Genomic DNA, 27,560 nt, shown 5'->3' with positions numbered 1-27,560 from the left:
GTCACCTTGATACCCCATCTACTTATGTATTTTAAAACCAACCAACAAATCAACCTTTGTATTATTCTCGATAACACAAGACAGGCAAAAAAAACCCCTCACAGCTGTTTATTAAGGGAAGATCCTGCTTTCATGAGTTCAAAATACTGCAAAACAAAATATAGCATGAGCAGAGTGAATATTTTAACATTATCTTTCTTTCTTCAAGCCCATTTTCAATCTCAGTGATACCCTTCCTCTCATACTATATTACTATACACCACGATCTTGTTACCCTTCTCTCAGGGCAGGTAATGTTTATAATTTTCAAGTTTATAAATTTCCTCTCCCACACATAGGAAAAACTTGCACAGGTGCATGACTCCACTTCTCAGTTGTTCAGGGCTCATTCTCAAACCAGCGAGGAACAAGCCAAGCTTCCTGCTTTTTGGACGAATGCATTTTGTGTGCTCTGCAGTTCAAGGAGTTAGAAGACATAAGGAAGAACACACCTTGGCCTATATGTCCATTTGAGAAAGATGGTTTGTGATGCAGACAAATTGTTATATCATCTCAAAAGAAAATACTCTTCAGGGTGACCTGTACCCCTCTGGTGCTTAGAGAGCAGCCTTTCAAGTCACTTTACAGCAGATGTGAGTCTTTCTAAATGGATATTGTACTGGTCTGTCTGTGGCCATGGAGGTCCTGGGCGTTAGTTTCTTGTAGGTGTTTCAGAGTCTTGGCCTTTTCTCTTGTTGAAGCCAATGGGAAAACCCACATCAGCTGCAGTGGGAGTCAACTTGGATGCGGACATGAGGATTGTAATGAATCCTGTTTGCACTAATCTTTCCCAAAGATAGGTGCCTTTTCTGAAGTTGTTGTATCTAGCTCTATCCATTGTCTATAGACATAACTTATATGTCTTATAGCAAATAACAAGTACAGTCTTACTTGAAGGAATGATATTCTGTCACCTGTGGATTCTTACGCTAATCGCACTGAAAAAAATTGGAAAAAATGCCTTCGAACAAAAGCAGAACTTTTCCTCAGATACTGTTGTGGAAGTCAACACATATGCATGTTATCTCTGAGAATTCAGCCAAGACTGTGTTGAAAGGCAATAAATAGAGCTCTTACATTCAGCAGAGCTGTCAGTCAGTGATCATGTATTCAGCTAGGTTTCTGTGAGGTAGCCGTTCCAAAGCTGATTTTCAGGAGAAGGATGAGACTGTTCAGAAACTTTACATAGTAACTTTAGTAGAAGTTGCTGCAGGCAACAAAGTCACAGCCCTGTAGAGATGTGGTCGGAACTGCATTTCTAGCTGGAAACAAGGTCTTCCGCCAAATTCAGGAAAATCTTGATCAGGACAGGCTGTAATCTGCTCTGAGTGCAGGCACTGGCTTGCTTTTGCACTGTTTCTATTTTGGACTAATATCTTCCTTCCAGGGTAGGTAGAGACCTACTTTCTGTGACTAAGGACTGGTTGTGTTCAGAAAGGAGAAAGACACTGACCTTTTACAAAATGAATTATGGATACCAGGTCAAGAATAGGGCTGCCACATGGCCTGCTCCACTGGGGAAAGACAAAAAGGGGAAGTTCCAGTAGCAGTTCAGTTGTGTCACTGTACCATTCATACTGAAATGCAGCCATTAACGGCTCTGTAATAGCACTGTCCAGTAGAGGAGGACATTACATGCACATCCTTACGTGCATTTCTCTGCAATTGTATAACTAGTTGATTAGAGAGAATGAATTTTGAATGTGGAGATGAGTAGAAAATGCCGTGTTTAATATAGATAAAATATGTTAGACTTTAAAACATTTTAAAAGATTTCTTCTTTTTTTCTTCCAGTACCATTTCCAACTCAGCCACCAACAACACCTTCAACACCACCTCCACCGCCTACAATCCCTCCTGCGAAAGAAGGTAAGTGCTGCCTATGTGGGTTTATAATAATTTTAAGGTGTTGATGCAATGTTTTTCTTCTTCTAACACTATTTTAGACCTGTGGGGATCAGATTTCGAAATGTATTTGCTTTAGCAAGACTGTTAAGGCAGCTGGCTTAAATTTAATGAGCCAGAAGTCTGTCATGTTTATTGTATTGTTGAAATTTGCAGAAAAGAGGGTTAATAAGTGTGAGACTTTCTTTTTTCAGAAGTCCTAAAGCATACATTGTTTGTAACTGAAGCAGACATCCTGGGGTAATTAAACTTCTAAAGCAGCATGATTTTTAAAAATATGTCTGCTTTAGGTAATGAGAAAAGTGTTGTCATGTTCAGTTTCTTCTCTCTTTCAATGTAGAGTTCCTTCTATTTATCATTTGAACACATAGTGTTTTGTGCAGTCTTATTAATATTTCTGTGAGGGGAGCATCGCTGTTGGAGATTGAGGGTCAAATTCATTAGCTTGAAGTTGGTGGACCAAACCAATGTATAGTAATTGAGAATGTAACCCATAAGTACATAGAAAAAAAAAAAGACCTTGTGTCTGTGTTGTAGAACTGCATAGCAGCAGATTTTATTTTTTTTTTAAATCCAAGAACTAATCAACAGAAAAGAAGAAATACAGGTACATATCTTCCTGTCCCATTCTCTGGATTTAGATGAACATTTTTCTTCAAGATGAAGTATGTTGAAAAACATAACTTTGCTTTGAGACTGTTTCTGGCCCCAAGCAATAGACTTGGAATCTGTAGAGTGTTGAAGATTCCCATTTCCCAAGAAAGAGTGGGCAACTTGTGTGAGCAGGTGTACAGCTCTGCAGGCCATTTTGTGTAAGAACATGCTGGAATAAGATGAGATGAGGGAAACCTGTGCAGCTCTTAAATAGTACAGTTGAAAGGTGAGCATTAGGCACCACGGAACTAAGCGTAACTTTTTGAAAGGGCTATTTTCCCCCTGGGAACCTCCACAGTCAAGGAGTCTGGGATTGTATAAGTTCACGTGTGACTTTACTTAACAACCTGAAAAAAAAAAATGGTTAGCCAGATTTTAAAGAACGATTATGCCTTGAAGTGTATTTTGGGATAGGATCTGTCAGTGCAGGCCATTCACCCCTTGCAGAGCTCAGATGGTTCTACACCTGCACTGAAGTCAATGCCAGCAGGTCTGTTTGCTAAAGCATTATTAACTAACATTAAACAAGGGCTTTTCATGACAGTTGCATTTTCTTAAGTGATATATGAGATTTCATGAAGAGTTAAAGCATTGCTCTAATTCCAAAATGCTTGCTTTTCTTTCTCAGTGTGTAAAGCAGCCAAAGCTGACCTGGCATTCCTGGTGGATGGGTCATGGAGTATTGGAGATGACAATTTCAATAAAATAATTAGCTTTCTCTATAGCACGGTTGGAGCTTTGGATAAGATTGGTCCTGATGGAACACAGGTAATCCACATGTAGAGACACAGAGGATGCATAGACTTGACAGGGTATTTTACTGTAGCACCAGAAGGGGAATGTATAAAAAAAATAACTGACATCATTTCACAGTTCATTTGAAGATATAAACTGGTTTAGGACAGCACTTTTTTTCCCAATATCTTCTTCTATACACACCGTATGGTGGAACTAATGATACGAATTTTGCTAGCATGAAAGCTAAGTATCATTTCGGTCTTCTCTAAATCATTCTAATGAGATTTCAGTTGTGTTAATGTTTTTGGTATTGGTACTCACTGTGGTGTTTATTTCTATATAAGCTAAAAATGGCATTGATAAGGAAAATTAAAGGTTTGTTTATTTAAAATCACGTGCTCTACAGAGTCTAAAGTGCTTGAAATAAAATACAGTATTTATAATGATTATTTGGTTTATGTATTTGATTAAAGATGCTTGAATCTGCTCCATAAAGATTATTGGCAAATCTACTGTTGTTTGAAGTGTTACTTGTGCAATATGCAGTTTGGGATTGCATTGAAAATTATTTTTAACTGGTCCAAAGCCTGAAGAATGCTCAGTTTTTACTGTTTCTTGCTATACAGTTGTTTTCGCAGAATGTAGTCCATGGTGCTTCAGAAACTGAAGCCCAAGCTTAAGCCTAAGCATGTGAATAGCTCTTTTTAAACAAGGGGCAGCACTTACAGAATATGAGGTTCAATATATGTTTTGTGAGTTGTAAAGGTTTAGTGCACAGTATTGAAATACAGGGTCTGGACTCATGTAACGTCATATTTAGGAGAGACTGTTTCAGAATATGGTCTTGCATCTTTCTATTACTTGCTTCAGTATTGCTTCCTAACTTAATTTACTTATGTGCAGGTATTAATTTGTGGAGACTGAATTAAGTCCCTGCAGTTTTGTGTATGAGTAACTGTACACACGTGAGCAACTGTAACTAGGATTTTGCTTTTGGGCTTGATTGAGAGTGCTCTGCCAAAGTGGGTATTTACTTTTCTCATCCTGTTTGCTGCAGAATGAAACCAGAAAGTGTTAGATTATTGCCAAGGCTTCAGAGAGTAAAATTAAACATTATTTAGTGAAAGCTTCTTAAAAAGAAAAGAAATTCTGGCTTCAATTTAAGGATGAACCAAAGTTACAAGATAAATCTTGTTTTAAATGCACTGATTCACTTACTTTTTGCTTATACACTGGGTGGTGCTTTAGTAATGAACACATCTTCTGTGTGCACAGGTGGCAATAATTCAGTTCAGTGATGATCCCAGGACAGAATTTAAATTAAATGCATACAAAACAAAAGAGACTCTTCTTGAAGCTATTCAGCAAATAGCCTACAAAGGAGGAAATACAAAAACAGGTGAGAAAGGTCATGATGATGATGCAGATTTTCTCCCTGGTTCTTTCTGTGCAGTATTTCTTTCCCATTTGCTAAGTGGTTTATATAAGTGCAAAACCAGTGACAACGTGTTATCTCCAAGCTGGAGGTGAAAGGTTAGTTTTTTAAACTTTGAAGTTAGAAAGTCTTCATAATCTGCAGTTGACACTCTTCACCTCTTGCTGCTGGGTATTCACCCCTCTGATCAGCAGTGATGTCAAGGATCAAGGAGGAAGGGAAGAAAGGAGAAAGGCAGCAAGGCAGAAGTGAGTTTGCGGATTGTGGGAGGTGGAATGGGGAGCAATATGAAATCAGCTTGGCAAGTGGAAAAGTAGGAGGGGAGATAAGGTGGGAGGGAGGATGTAGAAAACAGTGGACAGAGTGGAGGATCTGCTTGGTTATAAGCCAGGACAGTTAAGCCTCAGTGGTATGTTTAAGACTAGGCTGGGGGAAGATGTCTGTTAACTGAATGGAGTTATATTTTAATTAATCCCTTAACATAGCTCTCTGATGTGAAGAAATTAAAGATGACTGCTGAAAGGGTTAAAATCTGTTTTAGTTGGAAACCTATGTTTTATTATTCTCAGACTGCACAGAAATTTCTTGCAGCTGTTGCATTGCATTCCAGTCTCAGTCATATCAAAATAACACATTTTTGGTTTACTCAAGAAAATGTTACAATGGCACTTCCAGTTGTTACCTGGATTGGGCCCTACAATCCAGTAAGGGAAGATTTTGTTACTTCTAACCTGCACAGAATACCATTTCCCACACATGTCATGCTCTTGATCTTCACCTTCTAGATTGAGAAATTGATGGCTGAAGTCATCAAATTTTCAAAGGTCAAAATTAAACTTTTCTGAATCTCTATTTTAATAACTACTGAGTGCGCTAATTTACAGACTGCTCAGGACCTGACAGATTTCTCTTTTTATCGATGTCTAACATACGATATGAGAAGCCAAGAGAAATTGGATTTATGTCACAGTAGAAGCATGCTGTCAATTTTTTCTGTTTCAGGCAAAGCCATTAAACATGCAAGAGAATTCCTGTTTACTGGAGAGGCAGGCATGAGAAGGGGCATCCCAAAGGTTTTGGTTGTCATTACTGATGGGCGATCACAAGATGATGTGAACAAAGTCTCCAGAGAAATGCAACTAGATGGTAAAATGTGTAGTTTCAAGAATTATTCATATTTTCCTTTTTCTCATTAATTATGAATACATAAGTGTGGGCATGAGATAAGGGTAAATTTTGCTCCAGGAAGATTTCCAAGTTTAAAGAAAACAGGCAGTAGTTGCTGAGAAACTCAAAATATCACTAAGCTATGGTTAGATTCTGGATTTTGTTCGGTGATTAATGCTTTTATTTTTCATTTTGATGGCAGTGCTAAAATCATGTAGTAGTCAGTGGAATTGCTCTCAGGATGAATACTTTAGAGGACATGATCCTGAGAACATGGACTGTCATCTGTGAAGTGTAGTCTTGCAGTTACCAGCAAACCGAATGGTTTTGTTTCCTATACAAGAGGTCCTTTGAAAATTCTTTCATATATTCTTTTACTGGTTGTGATCTGCTCTCATGTTACAGTAATTACCTTAGGATTTTTTCTTTAAAGCACTGATTTTAGAGCTTTAAGCAGCCATACAGTGTTGTGAGTCTAAGCATAAGAACTGGGTTAGTTGCAGAAACGTCTGGTACTGAGGATTGTATCAAAACCCAAAGGGTGCAGTGGGCTACATGGACAAAACCAAAGGATGGAAGAAAAAAGTTATCATCCTTTTAATGTGAGGAGATCTAAGAAGAAATTACATATGTGCTTTTTTATTTGCCTTTACACTTTGGCAGCTAAGAAGTTACCAGCATATATTACTGACTCTTGAAACACAATCATTGATCTTGGCTGCTTGCTTATATTGTTGCTAGATGCTGAGTGCAGCGTCTTCATGAATAAGATCATATCATAAAATAGTGGAGCATGCATAACTTGTTTTAATACCAGTCAAGAAACCCCCATATTTGTGAATTAATTGGAGTGTGTATCTAAGCTGAACAGAAAATGTTTAACTGGCAGGTAAGTCTTGCCATTGCCTTATTAACTATTAGACTGGCAATGACCTCAAGAGGAGATGGCACGTGGTGGGGGTTCAGTTGCTGATTGGGATGTGTCGCCTTGGACAAATGACTTCCTCTCTCCCATTTCTTTTTATGCATGCTGCATGTGTAGGCTGCGGATAGGCTGTAGCAGGTAGTGACTTGCATCTACAGTAGAGACTGGCATGAAGAGGTGCTGATATTGGATGAGACATGAAGATATTGTTATAATACATTAATTCAAAGTTTTGTTATGTTAAAAGCTCTGCAGAATGTGATGAATGCCCTTGGGCCTTATTCAAGCTAAAAGACAATCTTGATTGACTGGAGTGAATTTGGGACTGAGCCATGCGAGAACAGTGTGTCCATTAACAATATTCAGCCTGATGTAGACAGGTTTTTTCTTTATCTTTTATGGAAAGGAAAATGTTGAAAACGTTTTAGCTACTTTGCTGTTCCTTAAACATATAGGATACAATTTCCGTTTAATTTTAATCTTGTAAGTCAGGCCCAAATTTCAAAATATATCCATGCAGAATATATCGAACAAATTCAACCAGTGCAGTTAAGTTGCTGGTGAAATGAGAATGCATTTATTTCAGTATGCATTCATGAGGCAGCAGTGGCTCGAAAACTCTGATTAATATATGGCACAGAACAAAATCTGTGAAAGACCTACAGGAAATTAATTTCTGTACTTTGTATTTATGATATACTTGATACATGGATATTTTTGTGTGTCATACAGTACAGCATTAAATTAGAAAAGCATTTAAACTTATGCAAGAATTTTAAACTACGAGTGGTCTTATATGTGTTCAAGAAAACATGCTTTAATTAACTGATTAAGCATAAATAGCCGAAGGAAATACCTCACAGAGAATGTATTACCTTTATTTTAGATTACATGCATTAATTTTCTTGTGTTGCAGGATAATAATAGAATTTCCAACTTTATATTTAATCAGGAAAGGAGCCAGTGCAAATACAGTGGTGTTCATATTGTATTTCCACTCTCTAAATGAATGACTCACAAGAGTGTTCTTTTTTCTTTTACAGGTTTCAGCTTTTTTGCTATTGGAGTAGCTGATGCTGACTATTCAGAATTAGTTAATATTGGCAGCAAGCCCAGTGAACGACATGTCTTCTTTGTGGATGACTTTGATGCCTTTACAAAGATTGAAGATGAGCTGATCACTTTTGTTTGTGAAACTGCATCAGCAAGTTAGTCATTTTGACTTACACTTGCTTCTAAAATAAGTGCTAAATAGTGGGGGTTTTCTAACGATTAATTTTCTATTAAGAGATATTCTTGATCTTTTAAACATCATTTACTGCAGGTATTGTAAACTCAAATGTTATTTCCAGAAAAGATTAAGGAAATGAAAGTGTTGTGACTTCAGAATAATCAATGGTTGTTTGTTATAAATCCAAGATACAGCCATTGATTGTCAGAAACTTACTTCAGACATGAAACATTGTTAATGGGTCAGAATTTTGTCATAAAAAGTTAATTACATTTTATTTCCTAGGCTACCATCTGTAAGAGCACAGTTAGCTACATTTATTATTACTCAAATCACCATGGATAATTTGTTAATGGAGAGCTAATCATTAATGTTTGTATTATCAGAGAAAGTAGAAGAGTTGTAGCCTAAAGAAAAGCATAAAATATGCCCAAACTCTTTGAAATCTGTGAAAATGCCATACTTCAGACTCTTTATGAAAATGAAGGGAAAGACTTTCTGGAACAACACCTAATGGTTAGAGTTCAATCATTTGTTTGCTTTTAGGTGTGTGCCCGCAATATGTTTCCTTATATATAAGAAGCCAGGAAGTAGGCACTGTATAGCTGACGTGAATAATTGGTGATTGTACAGAGTTCTTGTGCATAGGACTGTTTGTTATCATGAAACTGTAAATTATGTCAGAGCTGCTAAGCACAAATATGTTGCTTGTGTCCCATCAGTTCTTTGGTTTTGAGCAGAAACTCTGCTTTCAGTGAAAGAGAGAATGTTGATTACTGAGAATACTCAACAGTAGCATTTGTAGGTCGCTTGTGCTTGTATTCCAAAAGTGATCTCTCTGAATATGAGTATCCTGGGGTGCCATATTTGACACCCTGCCTCTAGGCTTATTGATTGCCCTGGGCACTTTTCCTGGAAGAGATTAGTGTGCTTTCTTCCCTACCAGAGGAAAAATATGAACCAGATTTACAACTATTTAAAATATGTGCACACGTCTTAAGGGCTGCATGCAGTTCTGGTCTGTGTTGCTCATGAAAGCTATTGTGAAGTTTGAAAAGGTACAGAGGATGCCAGCTAAAGTAATTGAACTTGATTGAGATTGAGTTAAGCTGGAGAAATTCACAAATAGAGAATTAGGGAGCATTGGCTGAAACACAGTATAAGACATACTTTTTTATGCAGCAGGCAGTGAATTTGTGTCCACAAGAGGTTGTGAAGGCAGGTTCATAGGAGTATACAAATTCATAGGCAACAGATCCATGAAAGGATGTTAAATGGAACGCACAGGGATGTACTCTTTAACGTCTTTGCTGCAACCCTTGTGGATCCTAAGGAGCAACAACCGAATGGGGTAGAAAGTGGCTGGGTTTGCATGCCCTTCCTAAAGAGCATCTCCTTTTGCTACTGTTGGGGATAGAGTACTGGGCTGAGTGGATCGTTGTTCTGACCCAGTGGGACATCACTTGTATCCTTAAATGTATCTTTCCTTCTTTTCCAGCCTGCCCATTGGTAGTTAAAGATGGCAACAATTTTGCAGGTACAGTATTTTTGTGTTTATTTTTTTCCTGATTTATGGAATCATTTTCATTACCGGATTTTCACAATATTAGGCAATAATTTTCCCTTTACGCTAACAGCTGTTAAACAGATGGTGAATGAAACTCTTTGATGCAACTGGCTTTGTCATTTATTTGTTTCCTGTAATGCGGTATTAATTTAAATTAATAGAATGTATGTTTTGATACCTTCCAGGATTTAAAATGATGGAAATGTTTGGATTGGTTGAAAAGGAGTTTTCAGCTGTAGAAGGGGTTTCAATGGAACCTGGTACATTTAATGTTTACCCATGTTACAGACTGCACAAGGATGCCCTGGTATCCCAGCCTACCAAGTATGTATTAACATATAAGTATTCATAAAACACATGAAGGTAATTGTCTAGTGCAGACAATTCTTTGTTTCAGGGACCAATATTTTCATGTCAGAAGAGCAGAGATGCTAGTGTATATCTACATTATACTAATGAGTAGGAAGAGTGTCTGGGGTCCTGAGTTCTCGATCAGTTTCATTCAAAAATAGCACTTGTGCGTAAAAGTTAGTAAGCCCACTGGCTCTTTTGGGTTTCTTGTATGAGCCAGTTTCAGGCTTGTGCCAGTTTAGCACCTAGCAATTTCATGCAGGGGTATGTCTGGGCAGATTCCAGTATGTAGTACTTTGTGAAAGGTGCCTGTGGAATGCAAGTTGAAGTCTTACAGAGTGCAGAATGTCTTTGAAGTGGGGTCAGAATGAGAACCTGCTTTAGCTGTCCTCGGTCACTTTTACTTGAGTCCAAGTCCGTTTGTTGATTACAAAGGAAGATTATCTCATTATGCTGAAATGAGTCTGTGTGAACACGGTCTAGTAGCTTCCTGGAAGGCAGGACATAGTTCACTGATTGGGAGAGAAATGGAGGAAGTGATGAAGAAACCTCTGACCAAACTTTTACAGTCATTCCTCAGAGAGGAAGTGATGGAAACTCTCAGTTTCTTCTATGACCACTGTGTATGTTGTGTTTGGTTCCTCTCAGTCCAGTCCCCCACTTTGTATTAAGTTGCACCAGAGAAAAACAGTAGCCCTGCTGGATTAATCATGGGAAGATGTAACAAAAAGTATCCTTTAGGTGAGATAAGGAAGAAAAACAGTGGGAAATTACTTTTGAGGTTTATATTAAATGTCAGATTAGTCTTTTTGTGTGATTGTGATTATCTTCTTGTATCCCAGGTGGAGCTATACTTTTTTTTTTTGGTGTTTTTTTTTTTTTTGCATTCTTCATATTTAGTGTCCTCCTGGGTCTAGATGGGCTGAAATTTCCAGGGATTGGCATTTCTCACTTCTTTTTCACTTTCTGCTTCTTTCTAATTGGATCTGCTGCATTTATATGCTCTTCTCTTGCTGCCATCCTAGCCCAATTTTACTGCTTCATTAGACTTTCACTGCCTTTCACTTGATGATCTACAGGTACGTCTGAATAATAACACTTGGTTTTGTCATCTCATCTGTGCACTGAATGCCATTAATATTATTCTCCTTTTTGAGCTCTGTATCCCCAAACCCTGTTTGCCCCACCCTGATTACTGATTTTTTTTCATTCTTTGTACAGTAGGCATACTGTAAGGCTTTTTTTTTCCTTGCTTTTTTTTTTTTTTTTTTTTTTTTGTACCTATTCAGTACCCTTCCCTTTTCTCTATGGGAAATTTGCAGTGTAACATCATGTTTGATCATCTGAAAACACTGTGCAGCACATATTGATTATATATCACATTTAACTCCTTTTCCAGCATGATTAACATCTATACATCTTACATGTGCTAGAAACATTTAGAAGGAATGAATCATATTTGGGGAAAATAAATTGATTAAATAACCTCTTCAGGCTTCTTTCAGATGCCTTTATTGTGATTTTAAGAAATCGGGCCAATTAACATTTTCAAAATATAGTTAGTAGTTTCAGACACTCACCCAAATGTCCCACTTTGGGATTTGGCAATGAAAGATTAATTTAAATTTGAAGTACTAAATAAAAAAAAATTATGAAAAGGTGTAAAATTACATACTTATTTTATGTCATGTATTTCCTTTCTCTTCTGCAAAAATTCTAGAACAGATTGTGTTTCTGTATGTGTGAACTGTTTTGGCTTCACTTTCTTATATAGTGGCTTTGAAATGTGTAAGCTAAATTCCCTATAATTTAGAAAGCTTCCTTTAACAGTCTCTGTCATGGCTAATTTTAATCCATTAGTAATGGTTAAATGACAAAGGATATGCCTATTGAGATTGGTCTTCCAAGCAACTTCTATTTTCATTGTCCGTTAAACCACGTAATAACAAAGGTCTTGTGAGTAGCTACTGTTTTTTAAAAGCTTTTAATATAATTAATTGCATCTTTACTTCAAAATGACCTCTGATTTGATCTTCAAATTAAAGAAAAAAAGAATAATTTAGCACAATTTTGTAAATTTCAAGGAAAAAAATCTCCTTTCTTCATAAGTATTCTTTTATTATTTATCAATTTGAGTAGATTTTGCAAACACTTACTCATACTGCTTCTCAGTCTTGACTTCCAAAGAAATACACAGAGTAATAGGAAGTATGTTAGCTGAACAGATGGTGAGTAAATCACCAGTTTTAATGTTTCTTTCAGTTTGAAAGGTGTTCTTTCTCTTACAGGTATTTGCATCCTGAAGGTCTCCCTTCTGATTACACCATTACGTTTCTCTTCCGTATACTTCCTGACACACCTCCAGAGCCATTTGCTCTTTGGGAGATTTTAAATGAAGGATATGAACCACTGGTTGGAGTTATTTTAGACAGTATGTATTTTGTGTTTTGTCAGTGACTTTTTCTTTAACTGAATGAATGATTCATTCTGTGTCTAGATTTATTATTGCCAGTGTTATAATATCCTGCCAGAACAGTTACCTGAATCCGGAAGGTGAGAGTCTCTAATGTATGTTTTTTAGATTTAATTTAATGGAGTTTAATTTGCAGTTAAGAGTCAAATTTCGAGTACGCTGCTCTAAACTGGGAGTAATGATACTGAAATGCAAAGAGCTGTACTGGATGTAAATTGATATAAGGAATTTACTCATTTGCTTTTAAAATTTCCACTGCTCTGAATCTGTTTCTAATAGAATCTGTCTTGATATATGCCAGTGGTACTGACAGTATGGTATACATAGAGGAAATGCAGTCTGGGGATAGTAGACTTAAAGCTAGAGACATGATCTCTGGATGATTCTTTTCATTTCTACTTGATTTGACTTCCACAACTGTAAACCAGGGATTATAATTTAGGTTTCCATATTTACTGTTGAAAAGATGCAGATACCACGGTAGATGTTCTTCATAGCTGCCAATTTTAAAAGAGATATATTAGTACTTATCTTTCTTTCTTTCCTAGAATTTTTTAGATAAGTCACCTTGAAATAGGTAGAAATCAGGCATTTAGCTAGCTTGAGGATCTGTATCTGCTTTCCTTGTCCAAGTCCCACACAGAACTAGAGGGAGAGTAGGATCACATAGACATGGGTGAGGTAGGCTCCCAACCACTGGCCCATCCTTTTTGTCAAACCGCAAAAGACCTTTCCTCTGAAATAACTTGTTTCTTCTGGGTCAGTATATCACTTATGAATGTGTTTTACCAACTTTAGATCTGATATCATTTGCACTCTTTGTAACACAAAATGGACTCTTTTAAATAATGTATCAGGCCTTTTCTTCCTCTAACACAGAGCCCTTATTTTTATTCTCACACAGATGGTGGTAAAACCCTGACTTTCTTTAACTACGACTACAAAGGAGATTTTCAAACTGTGACTTTTGAAGGTCCTGAAATAAGGAAGATATTTTATGGGAGTTTTCATAAGGTTAGTAATGGTAGTAGAGAAAAAACCAAAAACCAAACCACTCTGAATAAAGATGTGTGAATTTTTCATGTTTTGAAATCTTCCTTCATGTGGTCAACCACTGCCAATAGAAATGTGTTTTGCGTATTCAGAATCATGTACCAAGCTGTTTTAAGTCTCTTTGCAATAATGAACTAACGTTAAAGAAGTCATAGTTTTTGTGATGAAGCTGATATGATAAATTTTCATCTCATGCTTTGTGCCTCTGTTTTAGAGTTGATTAAAAATACTTGTCTTGAAATGTAATTTAGAGATAAATTGACTTCTCCTTTTAAGGTTTGGATTAGAAATGTCATTCAATGAAAAGAAAATGTTAAGCAAAAAAAAATATACTCTTTTTTTGACTAGAGCTGTTATTTTTAAACATATTTTAAGGGCTATGCCGTTACAAACTTTTCTTGGCTGTTAGAGAACTCACAACATTCTTTCTGAAAGCAGATGAAGTAGTGCTGGGATTGTAGCACATATTTGTTGTGGAAGGTGCTTTTGTTGTTCACTTTTATTCCTGATGTTTGTATCTTTCCTAAATAAAAAAAGGAAGCTGTGGACTGAGGGACGGTATTTACAAAGCTCAACTTTTCTGTACTTGTTTTTTAATCAAGAGCAAGAAAGAGAAGGTAGGACAGAGCTGGGGTCTAATTCTGACTCTTTTAAGTTGTACTTTGGAACAATATATGGCACTTTAGCAAATTCTCCTCTTAAGCATTTTTCTGTATTTTGAATGATGATCCTTGCTAGATGTGTGTTTGAAAAGTGCACAAGACCAAATTCATAGCAGCTTTTCAGTTATTTATTTCCAGCTGAGCCCAGACCAAAGCAGCCAAAGGACTTCTTCCTGCCATTCTCTGACCTTGGGCTCCGATCCCCATGTAGTTAGTGTACTGGTATAGAGAAGATATTACATTTCTACCAGCTTTTCATCTGGTGTCCCCCCTCCCTCAAATTGTCCTTTCCTTTGCTTAACTGAGAGTTTGCTCATGACAGGACGGTTGTGGCTAGGATTGTCCTCTCTGCTGGGAATGTCTTTGCTGCATCATCAATGTGCAACAGAGTGTGAGTCAAGGCAGAAGGGAAGTAACTTGGTTGCTGTGTTCTGCTTTTCTGTACCACGTTTGATGTGGTTTGATCTTTTTCAGTGTAAAAACTTCACTACAAAAGGTTTTGCTGTGTTGTTAATGTATAATTTACAGACTAAATTTTACTGCTTAGTTTTGGCTTTTGCGAGTGGCTATAAAGGACGTATTGGTGAAATGCAGTGCTATATAGCAGGATTATACAAGGCCCAGGAAGTATTACTGACCACATAAATCAAGGGTTCTTCGGGATCTGGGTGGTGTATGAACATTGTGTGGATCTTTTGCAAGGGATAAATTATTTTCTTACTCAATAAATTATGTGAGGTGCCAGTTTGTATGCAGATGTTCCATAAGCAGAAAAATAAGGTAAATTCATTAAGCAGGTAAGAATTGTAGGATAATTCAGGTTGGAAGGGACCTCTAGAGGTCACCTAGATTATTTGCTGTGGATTATTCTGAGTTTCATTAGCAAACAGGGAGTAAGGGGCTCATTTAAAAAAATACCTGCCTATTCCCAGGAATGTATATATATCCTCTGTGCTCCTTTGTGTGTTAAAACATCTTTTCTTTTGCTTAGTTGCATGTTGTTATCAGCAAGACTACAGCCAAAATAATTATTGACTGCAAACAAGTGGGCGAGAAGACCATTAATGCAGCCGGGAATATTAGTTCTGATGGCATAGAAGTGCTGGGGAGAATGGTCAGATCCAGAGGACCAAGAGACAACTCTGCGCCAGTGAGTAGTACAAGACCAATTCTTTAAAATATTTCAAATATATGAAAAAAGTGTTTGGGATTTCTGCCATTAATTTTAAGTTGAAGCAGAGTGAACTCATATTTCAGACAGTAAAGTTCCAGCATTTCAGAAATTCTGCAAAAGCCTGCAAATAGTTCTCAACTTGGACAAAATCTATTTTTGATTATTTTAATAAATAAGTCACTAGATCATCCTTGTTCAAATGTTATTCGCAAACACGTGTGTGAGCACAGTCGATACATTCGGATATGACTTATGTTCTAAACTTCATTACATGGAGTAATACAATGTATATAACTCCTTTGCCTGGAATAATTTAAACTTTGTTTTGAGTGATGATTATTCCCTATGTCTCTTATACTCTCTTACTCTTTGTTTGCTCTCTATCTTACTGTCTGTTCATTAAATAATTGAACTGGTTTGACACAGATGGCCCCCGAAAGCCCTTGTCTTGGTATATCTAGTTCTTTTATAATATAAAGTATTTAAAATGTGAAAGAACTTTCCCAAGATTAAGTACTCTGTCATTCCTATGAAATTATTCTCTTAGAAGCAGTAATTGATCATTGGGTTGGCATGGCAACCTATGGGAGTCTTTCAGTTTTGCTCCGGATGTCATTAAGAAGGTTTATTTGGGTTTTTCAGGTAGATTTAGTTGTTTAAGAAGAATTGACAGTGTGTGATGAGCTTAGGAAGGCTTCTTTGCTCTATTGTATGATTGCTGATTTTCTTTGAACTTCCTTGACCCTCCAAGGAGGTTAGCAGAGAATGTGAACTTTGAACTCAAGGCTTGATTTGAACAGGAATGAAGTGTCAAAAATGTATTCACTTGCTACTGTGTGGAAATACTCATTTTTAGTAAAAAATGTGCCCTTGGAATATATCTCTGTGTACAAAAAAGAGCCTTGGGACCTCAAACTTATGGATAATAGTTATATGAAAACTCTAAAGACAATTACACAGAGAAACCTTTGTAGTCACATTCCAATAGAAACAGAAAAAGGCAGACTTAGGAAATCTTGGCATTAGAGAAAGCTTTGTAAAGAAATGGAAAGAAATGGTGTCTTTTGTTAGAACCCAGGAATCTATAAAAGAGACTGCCCACTCACTGAAAAATTTGGTTTTGTTCACATGAACTGCGAAACTGATGTAAGACTACAAATGGGTAGCTGAAGATGAAAATTCTTTACTCCGCAGTACTGTTTAGCTTCCTTCAAGTATTGCTGCATACACCAAATTATAAGCAGGTCAAAAAAGCACCCAAATACCATTCTTTAAAGTCTCCATTCTGCACATTTTATTCATATTGAGTAGAACTTGTATGAATAGCCACATTTAAGGCATGAATGAGTTGGTTTCCTCTGCTCCAAAAAATTAGAGGACATCAAAGGAAGCTAGTAGGAGGCAGGATAGAGGCTCCTCTCACAACAGGTAGTAGATCAGTGCAGCTCCTTGTAGAATTTTGTGGGTGTTAAATATTTACATAGATCGTAGGGAAGCCTGGACAGATGAATGAAATGGAAATATTGGTTGTTAACAAACCTGTGGCAGGAAATCCCTGATCTGAAAGTCATGAAAGCTGGTAGACCGTAAGGTAGAAGTACACATGTGCCTCCTTAGATATTGCTTTTGCCACCATTGGAATTAGAATTCTGGGATTTAGTTGGTTCTGGTGTCTTCACAGTTTTAAAAGGCTCATGAAGGCTGGCATACAAGAAAAAATCCTATTCGTAAGACGTTAAAAATAGGTTTGAATTGATATAAAAATTGGGGCTTGTTGGTAGTTCTGAAAAGTTCTTTTTTCATCAGCTGTATTTTCATGAAATGCTTTAATCTTAGTCTTAGACGTGTGTATTATCTAAAATAAAAACTGACAGGCAGTTATTTTGGAATAAAATTATGGATGTTCTGTTCTGACTGTATTCACATATAGCAGTTTAACATAGTCAGAATGTTTTTAGTGTATTTTTTTAAATAAATGAATCTAGTGCAATCACCTGAATTCTGCAAAACATTTCAATTTTGAGGGAATATAATTATATCAGTGTTTTTTCCCATCGATGCATATGGTGTGCAACAGTTCAGTGAACAGGCAAAAATATAGATAGATAGGACAAAAAGAGGATTAGGCTAAAGGTGCCTAGCCCTTTTAACATCTCTCAATAGTGATGCATCTCTGGGTCAAACACTCCAGCCAACTAGAGCAATGAAACCTGACTGTGACATGCAACAAATAATGTTATTTATTCCTTCAGTGGGATTTAATAAAAAGTCCAGCTTTAAAACGTAATGCGTGATGTGGTCTGCTCTTGAGAAATCTTTGCAGAACTGTAGCCTGATCAGATGAGGATGGTCAGAGTTTTCCATCTCACTGATTCTGCTTGTGGGGCTGGACATTTAGAAAGCAAAATCAGTATGAATGCAGAGAATTATGAATAAATGTTTAATGGTAGAAAAGAAAGCTTTGTTTAATTATTTAGCTTGAGTCAGAGCAACCCACGTAATATTTTAAAATAAGAATACTGAGTCATTCAACATTTGGATGGTGAATACAGCAATTTGGAGAATGTCTGTTTTCTCTTTATTTTACACCAACATGCTTTATCACTATGGATCTCTAGATTGTCTAATCCAGAGAAAATGAATGCGTGTACACGCCTATGTAGGACTGCATAAATTTAGCCAATACTGTCAACCTTCCATTGTTCATGATAACAGAATAGCTTGGGCTGGACTGGGTTATGGAGAAAATGGCAATCTGCCATTCTTCTGAAGCTAAGCTGCTTTCTGCATAAGCAGCTCAGGTGTTGCTGCACTCCTTTTCTGGATGTCTTATTTGCTTAAGTATAGTATCATGCAAATGCTGAGGGTCATTCTGAGTCCCAGAGCAGTACATTCATGTACTACTATGCTCAGGCTAATGAGTTCTCCTGGGATTGGTAGCTTTGGGATGTGTAGCAGAGAGGCATCTAAGTGGCTCCACATGGAACCAGCTTGTATTTGACATAGCCAGGGACACAGACTTGCTGGACTCAGGATAGACCTTTGTGGGGCCAAATCAAGGGTCCCAAAGCTGCCTTCATGCTGCCTGCGCTTCAGCTATCTAAGGTGTTTACAGCATGGAGCCAGCTCACGTGGGTCTGCATCTGTAGCGCAGCATATCTACAAACCAGATAATCTGCTGGCAGGTAAGAGGAGTTTCTATGTGTATGAAAGTTTTCCTTTGTTTAAAATATAATAGTTTACCTATAATAGAAAAAAAAATGAGGCGAAACTGAAGGTGTGCATCTGTAGTTCATTCTAGCAGCTTTAGAAACAGTGCAGCTTTAAGAAAATTTTTAATTTCACTCCTCTCCAGTTCTAGTGTTAAAATAATGGCACTGAAAATAATAATGGGAGCAAACCCAAAGATAGTTCTATCTCTAGCAGTTCCTCAAATTTTTTAACATATGGGGTTAATTTAATAGTGTGTTCTGTTCCATTCCCCTGTCTATTCAGTATGCACATAAATGAAGCATGGAAAAAGAATAGGAATAGTAACAGAAGAAAGCTTCATTCCTCTAAACCTCTTTGTTCAGTTTAAGGCTGCAAAGGAGATAATTGGTTTTCCAATTGGTTTTACCATTGAGTCCTGTTCAGTATATTGCTTCTGATTACCTAGCAGCCTTTTACCAAATGTGTGTGTTCTCATAGATTAAATGCTTGCTCAAGCCATGTTCACAGACCTGTGGTGGGAATTTTCTGCCCATGTTGTCATGTACTGAGCAAGCTTTTCGTCATCCTTAAACTGTCATTGCCTGGGGATAATATGGATAAGAGAGGGCATATTCTAAAGTAAAATAAAACTGGAGAAAATGATTAATATTATTTGTGGTTCAGCTTCAGTGTAAGTAATAAGCTACAGGCGACCTTGTCCCAGATAAAATATGAGCATCAGACCAGTGGTTTAAAAGGAATTACTCAGTTTTGAGAAGCTGAGCTCTCTTTTGCCTGACTCTTGATGCCTCCTTTACTACAAAAAAGTATTGGGAGACACCATTGGGCAAAATCAGAAATTTAATCAAGGAGGTGGGGGTAATCCAAGAAATACCTGCAGCATTTAACCTTGAACAGCTTGCTTAATCCATGTAATGTCTGACAGTTCAGACAAGTTTGTTAGAACACAAGCCTTTTACCGTTCAAATTAACATATTTGTGGCTAGCTGCTTGAATTTGACAGCCTTCCTCTGTCTAGTCGAAGTGCTTGAATCAAGGTAGCTTTACTTGCTGATGTCTCCATTTTGCAATGATCTTACAACTAACAGTCATCTTGCACATCGCTCTTGTTTTGAAACAGTTGCAGTTACAGATGTTTGACATTGTTTGTGCTACCTCATGGGCCAATCGAGACAAATGCTGTGAGCTTCCTGGCTTGGTAAGAAACCTCTTTCAATAACTGTAGAGTTTACCTTTTACTTTCCCCTTTATTGAGACAAATGTTTTAATGGAAATGGATGGGTAAGAGTTATAAAAAAAGCTCAAGTATGCTTTGATTACTTGTCCTATTGAAAGTCTAAGAGATGTATGTTTCTGAATCAAGTAGGTGCTTTTGAGGCATCCACACAGTACCGTATCTCAGATTCATAAAATTCTTAACTTCTGAATCGAAGTTTTAGTTTCATAAAATTCTTAACTTCTGAATCAAAGTTTTGGACATCATTCTCTTCTTATCTTGATCTTTCTTTAGAGAGATGAGGAAAATTGCCCTGCCCTTCCTCATGCTTGTTCCTGTTCAGAAGCTAATAAGGGTCCTCTTGGACCTCCTGGACCACCGGTAAGGTTTTATTCAGGTTTGTGGTTGACTGTACCAAACAGTCTGCTGGCCACCTTTATTCAAAATATGAATATACTGCCATTGTGTAACTAATAAGGTTAAATTAGGGTTTTACGTGTTGGCAAAAAGATAAAATTACCTTCAATTTGTAGCAAAGATGCCAAGTAATATGCTACAAAAAACCTTGAATCCTGTTATCTGTCTGTAGCATTAGCAGATAAATCATAGTTAATGCCATTTATTTTCAAATTTTTAATCATCTTCTGTCTACGCTAGCACATGCATATTAAATGTAGGTTGGATTTTAGCTTTCTGAAATGCTCAGTTTACAGTGTTCTTATGAATTAAAGATATGGAGTATGACAATGCCACTTGTGTGATAAATGATGAAACAAGACTTTTCTGTCTTAAAAGCCCTACCTAAGTACAATATTTACTGGAAAGTGGAACTAAAAGTGCTGGTTCTGAGAGCTCCTTAGAGGCAGAGAGGTACCTGAAAGCTGTGAAGGGAAAAGAGGATGAAATGAACTGGCTTTGGTGAAAGCTGAATTGAAACTCTTCTAGCTTGCCAGTGAATGATGAAGGACACACTGTCACAACTTTTACCTGTACTTTGTGGTGCTACTTCATAGCACTCGTCTAAGTGTTTACTGTGTAACTCTTAAGTAAATGTATATCTAAGTTCCTTGCGTAACCAGTGGAACTAGACAGTCTCTTCCAGAAGACAATTATTTAACTTTCCTTCCATCTCAGCATAGTATCTTAGAAAGATGAATAAACCTCCTTTCTCTTTACTGGCTTGTGGAAGAACTCAGACAATGTATCAGACCAGTTAATGGAGATACAGGTCACTAAAGTTAGATAACTCAATCTCACATCCCAAGGCTGATTTTTTAGCAGTTTAGAAAAGTTGTAGGCTCTCTTTGCAATGGTCTATTATAGATTTGGTTTAATGAGACTCCTAACTGGGATGCTGGGGTGTTTGTAGAACAGTCATGTGTTTTTTTTCTTTTACAACTAGATTGAAAACTCTTATTGGCATCTTAGGGCTGCTTGCTAAGTTAGCTTGAGATAAGACCCTATTGTGAAGAAGTTTGAACTGTGTTTCTGTTCATACTGTGTCCTGGTTGGTCCTAAAGCATGTTTTGAAGAGAAAGATCAAGTGAAGAATGTGAAGGAAAATAAGTTTCTGAAAAGGTCTAATTAGCAAATTACATGAGATACATGTTCAACAACAAAATTCACATGCACATAAGACATTCATGTAAGAGATCCTAGCAGACATTTACCCTGTTAACAACTCACTGGTTAGTCTTTCTGCAAGAACTGTTCTGCAAGCTCTGGTACAAAAATTTGGAAAGGAACTCACGATAAAATTCATTGAAGAGCTGTTATCTTGAATAAGGAAAAATTATTGTGTTCTCCTATTTGAATGTAGATTATAAAGAAAGTATGGATTAAGCTTTTAATTTCTGTATATAGGTGACCAACTTGTGTTCTGTGAAAAAGACAATGGGATAAATCACGCAAAAATGCAACTGAAATGGAGCCATTTGACCACATTTCACAGTAAAATGAAAAATGTTTAAAAATTATTTGACTGGAAGGATGTGTGTTACTATACGAATTCCTGATACGTGTATGTTCTGAACTAAAGTTTAACCTAGCAGTAAAATAATGTTTTACATTTATTACATTTAGGTTTAACAGTGTTTTGAGAATCATAATGCCATGCAAGAGGGGGCTTAAAATCAAGCAGAAAAATCACTTTCTAGACAGAGGAGTATGTGATTCTGGAACTCAGCCTCTTCTAAGTGGTACATTTTTTGCCAGACAGTTAGATGGCATAGCTCTGGAAAAAAGTAAGAGGCCTAGGAAAAAGCGGAGCAAAAGAATAAAGTCAGTGTTCATCTCTGCGCCAACCAAAAGTCAGAAAGTCACATGTGCTATGTCTGGCCAGTACTGCTCCAAGTTGTTAAAATGTCATGTGACTTTTCTGTAAGCCAAGGATTTTACTGTTTAAGAGATCAGAATTCTGCCATGTAGCCAGTTTTAGACATCAGACTAAAAAGACTCCAAATAAAAGGCTTCCATTTGACTGGGATAGTAACTCTGGAAATACTTTTTAAGCTCTTTTAGGAAGTGGGTCATTTTGGGTAAGACAAAGTATCATTTAAAGTTAAGATTACCTGGCAGTTTTCATTATGGGATAGTGGTTTTACAGCTGTATCTTTGCCAGAACTAGATCATGCTCTCTGAAGTTCCCCACTCAAAGTAAGAGTAAGGTATCACACAAACCTGACACCTGCCTTTGAAAGAAGTGTGGCAGAACTGGAGAAGGTGAAAAAGGACACAAAAAATGTTGGAGGATTGGAGACCTTTAATTGCAAAGAAAAGCTTTCAGTGTTTCATAGGTTTTACCTATTAATAAGAAATAAAAGGGGATTTGACAACAGTTGGTTAAGAGTTGTTTATGGGGAAAAGCACTTGTTATTAAGAAGTTACGTAGAATAAGAGAAAAAAAACACAACAAGAATTCTTGGCTAGAAGCAGAAGCCAAAGAAATGAAAAATTTGAAATTGGTCATACAAGCTTAGTTGTGCTGGGGAATAACCACCAAAACAAGTTTATGAGAAAAATGAGGGAGGCTCTTGTGATGTTTTCATCTTAAATCAATGCTTTTCTGGAACCAGGCAAAGGTTACTGGGTTCAAAATGTGAACAAGTGTACCAAATTCACTGTGAATCTTAAAGCATATGATTTCACGGCTCAGCATCAGGCTATTTGTAAGTATATGTTCTTACTCAGTAAAAATGTAATCTGTCTCTGAGAACAAAATGGGAGAAAACTGTGATTTTTTTGAATATTAAAAAGTTGCAGTTATTTTGCTCAGTATTTGCATAAGAATTTTTAATCTGAGAGAGATGCAGGAGAAAGGCAGAGGCAGGAGGGAGGGCGGAGAGAGCTACTGGGCTGGAATGCAGAAATGAGGACCTGAAATTTGGGAACTGGCAACTGGAACATGGTTCTGTGGAGAGCGTGGGATCAGATTTTAGGGCTGGAATTGGTCGTGGCCCTAGAGCTGTGGGATGGAAGTGAGAATACTGAAGGAGCTGAGACAAGGAGTAGAAAACTACTGTGTGGTCACACATATGGAGACTATCATGATACCTTCATTGAAGAGCAAGAGTACTCTGGTACTTCCAAACATTTATGTTATTGGCATTCCTATTTAAAGTCTCCTAGATTAGTATCTATAAGCAGTATATGCATTATACCTGATAAGGTTATTTTCTATTTTTTAGTCTTTAATGTAAGTACTGTTATTTTTATAAGTACTTTTGTAGCTTCTAAAGGAAGTTATTCAGTTATGGTGCCTGGTTGTATGAGGTCCTTTTTGAGTATGAAGAGGGGCAGAATTCCTGTGAAGCTCATATTCCAAGAGATTAAGCAATATAATCAGGTGGAGGAAAAGTGAAATTGATCTGAAGAAAGTGGGAAAAAAATGTTTTTATTTATGCTATCCTAGAGTACACAGTGCATGCATCATGTGCATGCAAAACACATGGCAGCTATCCGTAGATATATGCAACTCGAGTGTCTCAGATGATACTAATGAAAAAGGCAACAGTTGGTTAATAAATGATTAACAGATGTATGCACCGCTGAAGAAAGCAAAAAAGAGAAAAATGGACAGAAGAGTATTTTACCTCAAAGAAGCTCTAAATTAAACCATGGTAAATCTTGTAGATTATGGAGTTTTCCTTGGTGAAAAATACTCCTGAGTCATTGGAATCATAGAATCATTTGTGTTGGAAAAGACCTTTAAAATCACGGGGTCCCAACCGTTAGCCCAGCACTGCGAAGTCTACCACTAAACCATGTCCCTAAGTGCCACATCTAAACATTTTTTAAACATCTCCATGGATGGTGACTCCACCACCAACTCCACCACCTCCTTGGACAGCCTGTTTCAATGCTTGACCACCCTTTCAGTGAAGAAATTTTTCCTAATATCCAATCTAAACCTCCCCAGGTGCAACTTGAGGCCATTTCTTCTTGTACTATCACTTGTTCCCTGGGAGAAGAGACCGACCCCCCCCCGCCTACAGCCCCCTCTCGGGGAGCTGCAGAGAGCGACAAGGTCCCCCCTCAGCCTCCTTTTCTCCAGGCTGAACACCCCCAGCTCCCTCAGCCGCTCCCCATCAGACTTGTGCCCCAGCCCCTTCCCCAGCCCCGTTGCCCGTCTCTGGACACGCTCCAGCCCCTCCGTGTCCCCCCTGCAGTGAGGGGCCCAACACTGAACACAGGGTTCCAGGTGCTGCCTCACCAGTGCCCAGTGCAGGGGGACGGTCACTGCCCTTGTCCTGCTGGCCACACAATTGCTGATAGAAGCCAGGATGCCATTTGCCTTCTTGGAAACTCAGCCTTTAACAATGTGATGATTTTGGTGAGAATAGGCACATGTGCAGGAGGTCTCAGCAACTGGAAGGGGAACCCATGACCACATGTATAAATTCCATCCCTGTTGTAGCTTTCAGTGTTATGTTGAGGCTTATGTGGTGTGCATTCCTGGCTCTAGAAATTAGCCACATCTGTGTTTAAATCTGTTTCTGTGTATGGCCACGCTTAAGTAGGTTCTCAGTTTAATTACTCCAGTGGAAGATATCAACAGGATATTCACTGATTTCTGAACGCTGCCTCAGGAACAAGAAAAAACTGTTTGGGCTTCTCTGGATTTCGTTTTTGTTTATTTGAGTGTTTTGGTTTTCAGCAAGTCCTGTGCTTGTGCTTCACAGGGTGGCCCAGGTGTCAGAGGTGCCAAAGGTCATCGTGGTGATCCAGGTCCAAAGGTACTTTTATAGCACTTTACAATTGACACATGCACAGGTTCTTGGTTTCTCTCTGCTGCATGTAAACCTTGAAATGAATTCCAGATTGTCTCTGATGTTGCTGAGGAAAACGCATAGTGAAATGCCATTGGCGTTTGGTGTGTCTCTTTTCATAACAATTGCTTGTCCTGTTTATTCCTTGATAAAAGATATGAAATTCAGAATGCTGCTTTCACAGCATAAATCTTCTCTTTTTTTTTTTTTTGTATTTGTATTTATAAAGGAACAAGGCAGTTTTAAACTGAACCCTAACTGCTTAATCAAATGTTAACTCATATTTCAGATGTTTTTGAGTCTATTGGTATTTAATTCTTCAAACAGAAGCTGCATTTGCCCATATGATAAGAGTTTAACTTATGTCCTGTGCTACTTTAGGGACCAGATGGACCTCGAGGTGAAATTGGTGTTCCTGGACCCCAAGGACCTCCAGGACCACAAGGACCCAGTGGACTTTCTATTCAAGGGCTTCCAGTGAGACTTATAAAATCAATAGAGTTCTTTTGTGTGATGTTTTGCACAGCACATATCTTAGACTGATTGAAATATCTTTTGGTGTCCTGATCAGAATCTGAATTTCAATATTTGGAGTGAAATTACAGATTTGGCTTTAACCTATAGTATATGTGGGTTCAATGCCAACATTTCTGGTTTTATTTCATCTGAATTTTTAGTTAGCTGCAGGGATTTGATCACAGGTTGAATATGACCCAGGTATTAGCATCCAAGCCTGGAGACAAGTGAAAAAAATTGCAGTGGGATTGTAACATGACACCAAAAAAGAATAAAAAAAATAATATTTTATCTTTTCCTGGTTGTGGTATTGCTCATCATGGATCAGTTCTGACTTGAAAGGTGTGCCCAAGCAAGAACACCGTATTTGCTGCCAAAATTAAACAACAGTATTCACTGCATTACAGAGTCTGTCACCAGAGGAGGTGGTTAGGCCTGGAGTTTGCAATGCTGTTGTGAAATAAGTCTCAGAATTTCATCATAAAGACACATTGGTAGAATAATGAACCAGCAGCGCTAATGTTTCATGTACGTTTCTGGTAGATGGGTACACATAAGCCTTGAAAGGTAGTAGATACGTATCTCTTTCTGCTAGACATTTTCGAAAATTTGCTACGTTATAATATGCTTTTTTCTTTTTAGCCACTTTTTACTTGATACTCTTGATGATGCTGTCATCAGAGAATAATACTGAATACATTAATTATAAGAATATTTATTTCATAGCAACATTGTGTTTCTGCATAAAATTTAATTAAAATCAGTTTATTATCTAGAAAATTATATCTGTTCTGTGTATGTACTGCAGAAACACATCTAGTTTTAATAGAAATCCATTGGTTTCATAATTATAGAAAGCACATTTGAGGGCTGCACAGAAACAGATTTCTTTGAGGAGAAAAGAAAATAACTACCTTTTTTTGTAACATAAGGGCTATAGTTTTGTCAGGTTAATTCTGAAGTATTTTGTCAGGTTAATTATGAATTGTAAATTCTTCATTTAGTTTTGCAAATAGAGTCTGTAGATTTGCTTCAGCAGGAAAAGTAGTCTGTTTTCTTATTGGTTGGTGTTTGGTTTTTTCTCCTAAAGAAGCTGAAAGGAACCATTAAAAAAATAGGAAAGTAACCATGTATTTGGTTTACTATGTGTGATTCTTAATTTGCAGGGGCCACCAGGTGAAAAGGGAGAGAAGGGAGATCTTGGTTTTCCTGGCCTGCAGGTATTCCCTAAATTACTGTTTAACCTGTCTCTTACTAAATTAGAATGTTGAATTGACATCACTGTGGATTTACGGCACATATTCAAAACTGCTTAGAAATGTGTTGTTAGGTTGAATTTGAACAGAGATTTACAATCAAGAGGAGTTTAGGGTATGCTGGTGTGGAGTGACCAAAGCGTTTGGGGCCTGAAGAACCAATTACTTTCTTGACCTTGTTTAACACTGAAATAGCTTTTCTATAGACTCAAAAAGTATCCACTCTAAGACTTCTGCTTACACAGTGAATAATTGCATCTGCTTGTTTTCAATTTAAACCCATTAAATTTCTCCTGTAATTATCTAGGAGGACAGATCGGGCACTTAATCTTTTTAATGCTATCTTTCACAAGATTGTATTCATTGTATCTCAAGTATTCAGCCAGTCTTACTCAGTTTGGTGTCTGTTACTTAGTCTGGAGATTGCATTCCAATTCACTGCTGCTTTTCAGGTTCATTTGCTCTTCTGTTTTTAGATGCTTCTCTTCTGCTGATTATATCACTCCAGTATTTGTTGGCTGTTACCAGATTCCCCCTTCTTGCTCATATGTGCTAGGGATAGTAAAGTCATCCAGCCTTTCCTCATAGATGAGTTTTGTTAGCCTTCTGGACCACTGCAGTGATGGCCCCAGACTGCTGCTCTGCAGCCTTCATGAGTCAGAGTGTGACATTTCACCTGAGCAACGGGGAACTGCTGGATGTAACTTGTAGTTGTGCT

At 37.5% G+C, this 27,560-nt stretch overlaps 1 protein-coding gene across 4 annotated transcripts in view; it reads left to right on the top strand.

The window, feature by feature from the left end:
* The window catches only part of COL14A1 (collagen type XIV alpha 1 chain), a 123,668-nt gene that overhangs the window by 71,214 nt on the left and 24,894 nt on the right, over positions 1 to 27,560 (top strand). For all 4 annotated transcript variants that reach the window (XM_055705621.1, XM_055705620.1, XM_055705622.1 and 1 more), the window contains 15 exons: positions 1,834 to 1,908; positions 3,227 to 3,366; positions 4,612 to 4,735; positions 5,774 to 5,917; positions 7,907 to 8,071; positions 9,593 to 9,631; positions 9,847 to 9,985; positions 12,301 to 12,443; positions 13,390 to 13,499; positions 15,192 to 15,350; positions 19,708 to 19,785; positions 20,098 to 20,184; positions 24,984 to 25,037; positions 25,452 to 25,547; positions 26,753 to 26,806. In XM_055705621.1, the coding sequence (XP_055561596.1) occupies positions 1,834 to 1,908; positions 3,227 to 3,366; positions 4,612 to 4,735; positions 5,774 to 5,917; positions 7,907 to 8,071; positions 9,593 to 9,631; positions 9,847 to 9,985; positions 12,301 to 12,443; positions 13,390 to 13,499; positions 15,192 to 15,350; positions 19,708 to 19,785; positions 20,098 to 20,184; positions 24,984 to 25,037; positions 25,452 to 25,547; positions 26,753 to 26,806 (1,607 nt within the window). The remainder of the gene's footprint in view (positions 1 to 1,833; positions 1,909 to 3,226; positions 3,367 to 4,611; positions 4,736 to 5,773; positions 5,918 to 7,906; positions 8,072 to 9,592; positions 9,632 to 9,846; positions 9,986 to 12,300; positions 12,444 to 13,389; positions 13,500 to 15,191; positions 15,351 to 19,707; positions 19,786 to 20,097; positions 20,185 to 24,983; positions 25,038 to 25,451; positions 25,548 to 26,752; positions 26,807 to 27,560) is intronic.

The sequence above is a fragment of the Falco cherrug genome, chromosome 3 (assembly GCF_023634085.1).
Source record: "Falco cherrug isolate bFalChe1 chromosome 3, bFalChe1.pri, whole genome shotgun sequence".
Classification (NCBI taxonomy): Eukaryota; Metazoa; Chordata; class Aves; order Falconiformes; family Falconidae; genus Falco; species Falco cherrug.
This window is presented reverse-complemented; position numbering and strand designations above follow the sequence as displayed.